Source organism: Trichoderma citrinoviride, assembly GCF_003025115.1.
Source record: "Trichoderma citrinoviride strain TUCIM 6016 unplaced genomic scaffold BBK36scaffold_7, whole genome shotgun sequence".
In the NCBI taxonomy this organism is placed as follows: Eukaryota; Fungi; Ascomycota; class Sordariomycetes; order Hypocreales; family Hypocreaceae; genus Trichoderma; species Trichoderma citrinoviride.
This window is the reverse complement of record NW_020194715.1, coordinates 1,018,829-1,029,813: the sequence shown is the minus strand read 5'-3', so window position 1 is coordinate 1,029,813 and position 10,985 is coordinate 1,018,829. Positions and strand designations below refer to the sequence as shown.

At 53.0% G+C, this 10,985-nt stretch overlaps 2 protein-coding genes across 2 annotated transcripts; one reads left to right on the top strand and one right to left on the bottom strand.

The window, feature by feature from the left end:
• Nucleotides 1-985: 985 nt before the first annotated feature.
• BBK36DRAFT_1168985 (hypothetical protein) lies at nucleotides 986-7,034 on the top strand (the record flags this gene model as incomplete). The annotated part of the gene is made up of 8 exons (XM_024895253.1): nucleotides 986-1,196; nucleotides 1,283-1,310; nucleotides 4,269-4,368; nucleotides 4,533-4,768; nucleotides 4,833-4,950; nucleotides 5,014-5,567; nucleotides 5,644-6,268; nucleotides 6,369-7,034. 8 exons carry the CDS (start codon nucleotides 986-988, stop codon nucleotides 7,032-7,034), a joined length of 2,538 nt encoding a protein of 845 aa, XP_024749701.1.
• A 1,448-nt stretch (nucleotides 7,035-8,482) lies between these two features.
• Nucleotides 8,483-9,157, bottom strand: BBK36DRAFT_1119055 (hypothetical protein; the record flags this gene model as incomplete). The annotated part of the gene is made up of 1 exon (XM_024890547.1): nucleotides 8,483-9,157. The coding sequence occupies one exon, from the start codon at nucleotides 9,155-9,157 to the stop codon at nucleotides 8,483-8,485; it is 675 nt and encodes a 224-aa protein (XP_024749700.1).
• Between the last annotated feature and the right edge of the window lie 1,828 nt (nucleotides 9,158-10,985).

The window sequence follows — 10,985 nt, the reverse complement described above, 5'->3', positions numbered from 1 at the left end:
TTTTCCTTGAAGTATGGTCAAAGAAGTATTTCCAAAATAGACGTGGTGGGAAGGGCGAGAGATGAGGCCCGGCTCTTATCTTTCCAAGCTCTCAACAAACCACTCCTCAACAACGCCAATACACACCTCTCAAGTCAAACAGCCTGTTTTTGCCTGTTTTCTTTAATGGGGCAGTCCAGAACGGGGTTAGCCGTCGGCACAAGTACCCCTACGCACGGCAGTACAACCTAAAAGGGACTTTCATGATCCCTGAATCCATCCACCTCGCGATTATTACAGAACTAGGCTAAATTCCTGTAAATTCCCGAGCCGCCCCGTTCCTGGAACGTTTCGAACCTCAGTATACAGTACTATAGGTATAAAGGCCTCAGTAATGGCTCGCAGCATTCATCTGGAAGAGCTACTGCAGAGGAATATACTAGCGAATTCCCCTTGGCTTGGTTCATCAAGTGGTGAGAAAGCGTGCCGCGGTCTCCTCGTTGGGCTTACTGGGGTGCAATGGTGCGCCCCTCATCTTCAAGGCGACATTTTTGAGACATTCGCTGGCTAGAGTGCAAGCTAGTATCGCTGTGTTATTGCGCATTTATCTTGTTTCAGCAGTTGGCTCGCTACGTTGAAAAGCGTGAGGAGGCAAGGGATACTCAATCCAACGGTCGAGTCCTGCTCAGAAGAGAGACATGTCTAATAGACACTTGCTACTCCCTTGGCTGAGTTTCGGAATGCATCTACAAGACTTTAGCCTTTTGGTAATCGTTGACACCGATGATTCACTGTCCCCTCCCCCGCTATATAGATGCTGAAGAGAAAGAGAAAGGTCCATTCTGTCTCACTGCTCACAGCCAGCTTCGTCTTCGAGAAAAAGCACATGTCCCGGGTCGAATCTTCGTCAGAGAGCCGCCACACACCCGCAAGCCTACCCAACCGCGCAGGTCGTCTTTCACCCACTTTGCAACTTGCATTTCACTTCTTAGGTACTCTCACAGCAATGAAGAGGTTCACCTCCACTCTGTATTTGAGTGTACTTGCCTACATCTATACCGCCACCGCTCTGGATGGACAGGCTTGCTTTGAGATCTGCTACAGGCCGGCTCTAGAAGAGCAGTGCCCTGATGCGAATCTCGAATGTGTTTGCAAGAATGACCAGTTCCTATCGCTTCTCAATATGTGTATTCAGCGGACGTGCCGGGAATCGCTTTGTAAGTTGTGCTGCTCAGGCATTGTGATAATTGCCATCATCTCCTGGACATCAGAAGGCTTACATGCTAAATCTGGTATCTGATAGACGAGGCGGAAGCTATACATGTCGCCATGTGTACTCCCTAGATGAAGACCTCAAGGACCTATTGCACTAAGGGAGAGTCCATGGCGCTTGGGCTGTGATATTGCGACATCTGGTGCATGCAGCCGGCGGCGTAAAAATGTGTATCAAGTCATTCTGGGTTCCATCGTCTTTATGGCTTGTAAGCATCGAATGTTGACGGCCTAATTGTCAGTGGCCTTGATATCTACCTGTAGTAGTAGTTGTTTAAGCTAGATATAGTACTCTAAATTATTAGACAAACGATCCTTCGCAGAGCCTCTGTGAATATAAGGGAGACGGCTGTCCAAATCTGCACGATGATGTGTAATCACGGGTGAATAAGCTTGTTTCCCTCGTTGACAAAGATCGGACTCGGAGTTGTAGGGAGGGTCTCGTCCTGATGTCGCGAGGTGCGCATTTGATATATGCAAGTTACTTCAAACAGCTGGAACTTGAATGATTGGAAGTTGAATGCGCTGCAACTTACAATTGTGCATGTACTCCGTAGTATCTACCTAATGCCTTGAACTGGCAAGTGGTGCTGGAAGAGTGCTGGTTGTTGCTTCCTAGAAGACAAACAATACGAGGGGATACGAGAGCATATAGAAGGAACGAAGAAACTTGACGATTGCCGAAACGATCCAATGGATTCCCGGCAAGCGGAGGCCGAGCGCGACTATCATTGAGGCAGCTGCATCCTGGTCTAACCTGTCACCTTCTGCGCTAGGGTACCTGCTGTAAGACCACAAGTGGCCTTGAGGTGCGCGGTGCAGCCAGGAAGGTACCTTGCAGGCGTCCAGAAGAGGTCTAGAATACCTTGGCCAGTGTGAAATCTGACCAACAATCGCGTCGGGAAGGCGCACCAAGCGTACCTCGTGCGCGGGAGCTGCGTGGTGATGTACAGGATGTACACGCATGATAAGATGAGATGCGGGCGGGTAAGTCGCAGCTAACGCGTCGTGGGTGCCGCCATGTACCCGTGTAATGGAGTAATTCAAAAGCTCGACTTACCTACTAAGTACTTCCATGTCCCCCGTACTCAAACACACAGGCACACTTCGTACTCGCTCTCTCCTTTCCAAAGGGGCATTTTTCGCGGGTTCGCGATCAATGCAGCGACTTGTCACCAATTGGTCACCGCCCGGATTCTTCATCGGCCCTTCGATATGGAAGCAGACAAGCTTCGTTGCAGATTCAATCAAAACCAACGTCATAGGGCTTATGCTGTGGTCGCGACTCGAATTATTTACGGGTCCCCACGAGTCAAGCTAACCAAGAGCAAGGCAAAATGAGCATCGCCGATGCTGACACAGCAACAACTTACAACCGCTTGGGCAGAGAACGAAAAGACCCTTTGCAAAGGGAGGAAAAGGAGAAGTGGAGAGACTCCAACTATCACATTATTCCCGCCTCCGATACATCCGATTAGTAGTCTCTGATCATCGAGGGTGGCGCCTTGAATCTCGGTGGCTTGCATGGGAGGCCATCCTGTGGCAAGGCGATCGAGTTTCCGCGCTTCTCTCCGGCTTCGAGTGATGGCGTTGACGGTATCCATTTTGCGCGGGCAGGCTTACATAGATGCCTCGTCGAACGCCCAATACTACCGCCTGACGGCTGTCCAGGGGGGTGTCGCGCAACGAATCCCAGGATGCGACTTGGTCGAGGGAAAAGGCAGGGCTCGAAGACGCTGCGTCCGCGCATACCTAATGTACAGTACAGTATGATGCTTACCTCAGAAGATGGGGATAGTAGTATGGATATCCCTGGGAACGCCGATCGACTGGAGGAGAGCGCCTCAAACCCTCTGCAGCTTATCATCACAAGCACAAGACGCTACCCACAGCCCGCAGCAGGACAGAGCCCGGCCAGGACCAGGCCGTTCGGACCCCGGCAGCTTAGGTCACAACAGATCGAGCCCTTCTGGGCATTCTGGGGGACAAAGAGGCGCCAAAGCACACAAGCCAGATCACGAAATCCGGCTGACAAGTCATCATGGAGGGTCGGGATTAAGGGCTTGCTTGGTGCCAAGTACACGAAAAGGGAACAGCGAGTGCCGACCTGCCAGGCGACAGCACGACTCCACGACTTCCCCGAGAGCCAAAGGCGACGGCCGCAATGCGGATTAATTTGCTGGCTAGCAGAGCAATACATACCACTACCAGCTGACTGATGATTTAGTCCCGGCCTCGACTTCCGCCATCCTTGCTCCCATGAAATTCGCCTGCCGCCATCCGTTAGCCCACCCCGTTCGTTGGCGCGCCACCTCGTCGCACCGTGACGACGATTCTCAGCCGCTTGAGGTTTGCCCAAGCCCTCGGAGGAGCATCCCATTCTTTCTTCTCCCGCCGTTCTCCGTGGTTGTCTGTCTTGGCTCCACGGGCCTCGCGCGAGAGCCGAGGAACCCATCCACTGGCCAGCCTCAGCCTGCCCCATCCTGCAGCTTCTCTGCCCATTCGCCGGCTTAGCTGGGGCTGTTCCAAGGGACACGGGGAGGAACGTCTTCAACTCCGGGTCACGTCTCGGTTGCTAGTAGTAGCTGGTTTCTTCATCTTCACATCACTCGCCTATCTCATGCCGCTCCTACCCTCGGACGGGTACATGGATTCGCCGCAGCCGCACGACGCCGAAGGCTCGGCGCCGCCTACACACAGCTCTTCTGCATCTCTGTCACCCCCAAATAAGCGCCGACGGACCACGACAAACACCGGTGACTGCTGTCGCACATGCCGGTTACGCAAGGTAAGGAAGAGACTATTGCTGCCTTCCCACGGCCGTTGCATGGCGCACGGGGTGATAGACATATATCTTTGCTTGACTCTGGTTCACCTTTCAACAATACTCGTGGTCGTCCGGCATCTCTCTATTGCTCTGTATCCTGCAGAGAATTGAGAACTCGAACCTACTCGTTGTTATTTACCCCTTTTCTACGCCTTGAAAGCTGACGAATCGGTTTAACCCCCCTATACAGGTCAAGTGTACCGGAAATCCTGGGAATGGACCATGCAGCAACTGTTCCAGGTTGGAGCTCAGCTGTAGCTTCGCCGCATCGCCTGGTGCTTCCGAGGAAGGTAGGTTTCGAAATGGTACGCCGGAATGTCAGTCCTATAGTTTCTGACAGCCGAGTCCAGAGCGAGTCTCAAGAACAACACCCTCGCACAGCCATACCGAAGCTGGGACGCTGAGGAAAAGGGCACAGAGGGCTTGCAGCCAGTGCCATGCGCACAAAACCAAGTGCTCTGGAGATTTGCCCAAGTGTAAGAGATGCGAGTCCGCGAACCTGGTCTGCGAGTATACGCCCACCAGGCGGCGGTTCACCAATGTTCGCTTCCACAGCCCGAAGGCTGAGGATCAAGCTCCTTCTACTCTGCATCCTCTGAAGCAAGAAGAAAACTCAGCGATCAGTCCCGCAAGCAGCACTAGCACCGGGATTCCAGCCTATCTTCTTGAGTCGACTAACTTCCAGGCTGAGTACGCAGCGCTCTCCCCCTGAGTGTAGAGGAAATCTGTATCCAGCTAACGGCAAACGATGCAGGGAAATGCTACTTCGAAGAGACGTTATTCTTACCCATTTGGATGCATATTTCGATTTCCTCTATATGATGCCAAGCTTGGGTTTCCTGCACCCTAAGGTCACTTACCGGGACGTTCAGGTATGAGGAAGACCACGGCGTGCCGAATACCAACCGATCTCAGCTAATAGATCCGGTCTATAGGAAAACAGATTCCCTCCTGCTCAAGCAGCGGCCGTATGCTCTGTTACTAGTTTCTTCGTCAGCCCTGGCCCGGCCGGCCGGGAGTTTGGAAGGAAATGTAGCCAGCAAGTCGAAACGCACATTTACCGCAACATCTACAAGTTCTCTGAGAGCGCTCTCTTCTTGTTCGCCCTCAACATTCTATTCAACATCCTCGATGGCTCTCACGCAAAAGTCTGGCAATGTTTTGGCGTGGCTTCGAGGCTCATGATTGGCTTGCAGCTGAACTGGGACGTCACGTCACACCACACTTCGTTTATTCAGCAGGAATGTCTTCGGCGTATTGCCTGGCAGCTTTTCAGTCTCGACCGTCTTTTGGCAGGCGGCTATGAAGAATACATATCTTGTCGAGCCGAGAACATGAAGATCAGGCTGCCCTGCAACGAGGCTGCTTTTAGGGAGAACCGACCGGTTGTTGCAGAGAGACTTCATGACAGGCCCACCCGCTGCTCACCTGCTCTTGGACTTCACGGCATCCAGATCCTTCTTGTTGATCTACGGCATCGCATACAAGTGTAAGGCTCTCTCTTCTGCAGCGACATTCTGTTATTTCCATCTATAAGCTACTTCGAATTACTGACAAGGTTATAGAGCTACGAAGAGGCTATCCGTGCCATCTGGATCACCCATAGTGTCCCTCGAGCCATCAAAGGTCATGGAGGATATCGCTGGGCTGCAGAGCGAACTAACCAGGTTCCATATCTCTATACACGACGATCTGCGACTGACCGATCAAAGCATGTCACGGTACGCTGCCTCGGAACAGTGGAGGGGGTACTGTTTCTTCCATACTCACATGGCTGTGAGCCATGTCGACCTTTACCGGTTCTCATTGCCCGGTCCCCGGAATCAAGCATCCATCGAGATTCTCCGGAGGCTCCCTCCAGATTTCATTGCGCGGTCGCAGAGACAAGCAGTCGCCCATGCCCTGAGTTTGGCCAAATTTTTGGACGCCATCAAGATCGAGACCGACAGGATGCCAAATCCCGGCACCCCCAAACTTGTTGGCGACTACTCGGTTGCACACATGTCCACTCAGTGTATCCGAGTACTACTCATCGCTCTGCAGTACAACTTGTACGAAAATATGGGTGACACCACAGCGCCGGTTTGGCGAGGCGCCGAGACAAGTGAGGCACAGATCAGATCGCTGATCGAGAGCATCATGGAGATTACCGAGGTCTGGGGCGAGATATTCGACATAGCTAAGCAAGCTGTAAGTTGTATTCTGGGCGGTGCCCCCTTCTCTTGCCCCTCTCACCCCCTTTCTCGTTTTGCAGCTACCATGGACGTTCGATCTAACACGCGGCGTTTAGCACGACTGTAATAAGGCGATGGTGGAAGACTTCTACAAAAACGGAAAGATACTCGATCGAGGTAACGCAGCAATCATTACCGGACAAGCACCAGGCGAGGAGAAGTTCATGTTTGGATCGGATGTTCTTATTGAGCGAATGAACATCCCCGACCTGAAAGACGAACAGAGGAGCCGAGCCGCGAATATGCCCGTGTCTGACTGGTGGATGGGACCGTCAACGACCCAGCCACTCTCCACCAAGGCCGCGTCACCTCTGCCGATGCCGTATTCCACTCCGGAGGCGGGCTTTGACGGCGATCACGGCCCGCCAGGCGTCCCCTTGTTCCTCGCTCAAGCGCGCAACGTCTCCCTGGGCATCAGCGACACTTACGACCCAGAGACGGCCGTGGGCATGCAGCCGTCAGACATGCTGGCCATGATGCCCAACAACTACCAGATGATGCAGCCGTCAGACGTGCTGAGCGGGAACAGCGGGATGCCGATGCTGCGCATAGACGACACCCTCCCCGGCCAGGCCATGTTTCGACAACCAGACGTTCCGCCTGCTCCGCCACAGCCCTTCATCGCGTCTCAGCCGGGGATGATGATGAACGGGTACGTGCCACCGTATCCAGGGGGGCATACCAGTGCGCCTGTATATCCTCCGCAGCACAATTTTGGTTAAAATACTGGACATTTTGTTGGGAATATATATCTCTGGAGGGCTATTGTTGATATGATAAAGCGTTGGTGTTTAGGCGTATGTCCAAAATCCCTATGAGGTGTCCTTGGGGGCATTCTTGGCATTTTTTGCGTTGTTTGCATTGCACATCTATGGGCTTTTGCCGTTACAGTTATGTGTAGATGGCACGTACGCTGCGTGGGCGACGTCATCCAAGTCGACTTGATTAAAGGTGTAAACGTTGGCTTGATATTAGAAGGCATCGATCATTTATACGCTCATGTGGCGGACGAAGAAAGCTTGAGAGACTCTTCAACTTCCAAGACAAACTCGACATGATGAGAAAACATGTAAATCACGGGAACATCTGATCACATTGTTTCTTTGTCCAGAGTCGCCGCGATATCGTTCTGACGAGAGACCCAAACTACAATATCCAAAAGGCATTTGTCAACATGGTGAAGCTACCGATGTTCTCGTCATCCATTTTACTTGATCACAACTTGACTACCTATCCATGAAGCTTGTCATGAAGCAGGCAAAAACACTTGTCGAGGCATAATTCTTCAATTATACACTAAGTAATATCCATCCTATACAGCTATAACACACAAAAAAAGAAAAAGGAAAACGAACAAGAGCCATCATTTTTCACATCTTTTCATCAAAGATGGCCCGTTTTCCGCTATGTACCAAGGTCTTGCATCCCGTCCCCCCCTTTTCCTACTTTCCCCCTTCCCGCTCCATAAACCCCCCTCCGGCCTCGACCCCCTTTTCTTGTCATATGCTTAAAAAACAGCACGACTCCAGCTCAGTGATAAAGCACCGAGCCAGCTCTCTCTCCCTCCGCAAGCTCTCTTCATGAGCGCTAGCATGAAAGCCAAGGAGCATTGCTTCACACTGCAAAAAGGGCAGTTTCCTAAGAGAAACATGCCCGAGGGGGGCTGGCAGAAAGGCGAATAGACCCAAGACCCAAATCATGTGCAGCTGTGTATGGTAGAAAAGAAAAAAACAACAAGACAAAACAGAAATCAGAAGAATGGAAAAAACTTTAGAAGAAACCCGCTGCATAAAGTTGAACCCCTTCACATGTAGCGCCATGTGTTTGTCTATATGTCGTAAGATCCGCAAAGGGAGAGAGAGAAATGAAATAACCTTCCTCGGAGAAGAAGAAGATGGCCGGCGACTCGAGGATGCCGAATCGAGGATGGTGGAAGAAGACGAAGAGACGAACATGGTATCGAGAGATTCTGAGGTTTTCCAAGACTTTAGTATCCAAGGGAAGTCGTTACACAGAGGATCGTTAAGTCTAGGTGAGAGCGTGGTGATATGTGCTTTTTTTTCTTTTGTCTGTTTTATGTTGTCGTGTTCTTTGCTGGGTAGGCCGGGCCTGGGGTATAGGTTTGGAGAATTTCCAAGGGCGGAAGAAAAATTATCAATTAGCTACTTCACTAATGGTCGAAGTAGGAGTGGTCCTTCTCCTTGAGGCCGCCGATCTTGTCCATGTCGACGGAGTAGAACTGGCCGTTGGCTTCCTTCTCGTAGGCGGGCAGATCCTCGTCGTGCATGGGCTCGAGACCGACCGTAGCATTTTCGCCAACACGAACGACGACAACACGGCCGCTCTTCCGGCGGCCTTGATCGTCCTGCTCATCAGGGAAGGTAATATGAATCTCGGGAACGTTGTCGGGAGAGTGAGGTGGTGAGCCAGGAGCGCGCAGCATGGGCTGGCCATCGCGGCCGATGAAGAGAACGCTGGAGCGGCCATTGTGGGTGGTCTCGATGGTGAGGCCTCGGTGATTGGGGTGGCCGCTCTTGACGTCGTCGTAGGAGGGCAGAACGGGTTCCTGCTCCTCCAGTCCTCGCTTGCGGCGAACGCGGCGGAGGACGAGCAGAATTGATACAAGGACAAGAATAGAAAAGGCAATGCCGAGCACGATAAGCAAGGCGTTGATAACCGCATCGGAGCCGCCGTCAGAGTCGTCGCCTCGAGCGAAGACTTTCAGGGGACCGATCTGTCCTGCAGGGCGGATCTTGTTGGCGATTTGAGAGAGCGAACGGGCCACGTCGAAGTGAGCCCGGGGAGTCTCGTCGACGGATCGCCGCAACATAGTGAGTGAAGGCATGATGGGCGAGTAGCCGAGTACTTGTGGTGTGGTGCGTTCAACGGTGAATGAATGGATGGTAGCTGTGTAGCGCCATGGTTAGCATGTTGGTTGTTTCAACGAGACGTCGTGCTACGAAGCCAGCCCAGGCGAATAATAGATAGGATATATAGAGAGGCACGATCGGAGTCGACGGACAAGTGACCGCAAACGGCCTCTTTTCCATCCTCCCATCGTCTCTGTTTCTTCTTCACCATCGTTGCACATGTAGCCAGCATGTTCACAGCCGTCCATGGACGCACAGACAAACATCACAGCTGGAGGCGTTCCAGGGAGGGGTCGGCGCAGCAGATCCCCCAGCCGCTCCCCAATCGTCACACCATTCCCGGGCTCCGTGCCATTGTGTGTCGCGGCGAAACAGGTGCAACTCACATTCTTTGTCTTCTTCCCCCTTCGCAGGTGGTCAGCGGGATACTAGCCGGGGAAAAGCTGAGGCCGCTGGGCGAAACAGAATCGAAGAAAGAAGGAATGTAGTATATCGTAGTCGTCGTCTGTCTGTCTGGAACAGTAAAAGGAGTGGGTGAAGAACGCGTGATAAGGTAGGCAATGAGAAAGGACCGGACGGATGCACAGCTAAAAGAATGAAAGCCTGTGCGATCCAAAAGGAGAGTCTTCGGACGAAGAGAGAAAAAAGAATGGAAGGTTACAAGGCAAGAAGAGAGGGACAATGAACGTCTAGACGCCTCTCTGCTTGTCCTGGCAAAAGAGATTTCAGTTTCTTTGGCTGGCCAGCGACGATGGTTGAAGCAGGACGAGAAGAAGATCAGGGCAAGCCGCAGACGGGGGGGGGGAGAGGTTGAGAAGACTCTCTCCCAGGCGCTGGCAGAGGGCGGTACAGGGCGGCACAGGGCCGTGGAGGCGCTACAGCATGCAGGACAGCGGCCCTGCAGTCCCCTAAGTGGTCGAGCCGAGCGGGGTGTCGCCTGTGGGAAATTACCTACAGGGCGGATTGGGCCATGGACCCGTCGTGCCCCTGACGCTTAGCGGGCGGGCGGCCAATCAGGCGCCGGGCAGCCCTGCAGGCCATTTATAGCGCCTCTGGGCCGTTGAGCAGCCCTGGACAGGCGTCGGCGAGGCTAAGCCCTTTCGGGCCTCGACCTCGAAGTCGGTGGGCCTCCCGAAGCCTCTCGCGGCAAGCCATTGGACGGCGGGCGCGGGTTTTGTGGCGCCCATCTCAGGTACCATCGCCCTTGGCAGCACATCACGGCTCATGCGGAACAACAACAACAAACGGGCGGAAGCGAGGAAGAAGAGAGGGAGAAGGAAAGAGAAGAAATATTGATTCAAAGCTTTTCGATACTGCGGTGGCAATGCCACTGACTATTTGTGCAAACGCCACGAACCAGTGCAAGTTAAGTAAAGCCATGACCATCAATGTGTGCCCTTGTATGACAGCCCAGCCATCAAATTGGTCCTCGCACGCCCGTGTCATGTTTGTTTGCAATCAAGTCCACTAACACGACAAGGCACAGCTCGGCTAACGGGCAGATAGCCATGATGGGACAGACAAGCACCAGACCATCCGTCCACACACCAGACCGCAATCTCAACGCAGCCAAGTCATGTTCACGGCTCCCCCTCTTGTCCTGTACGTTGGCATTGAAACAGCCGTTTCGAAATAACCCGCAGCATGCAGTGGCCGCCCTTGTGTCGCGCGCGTCTCCAACGCCTCCAGAATGTCAAAGTGTCGTGTCTCGGATCTCTCCAGAGCGGCGGTCGAGAACACGAACCAGCTTCGAGTGGTGTGCTGCGGTTGGACCCTGGCAATTTATTTTGACGGCTCACGTGT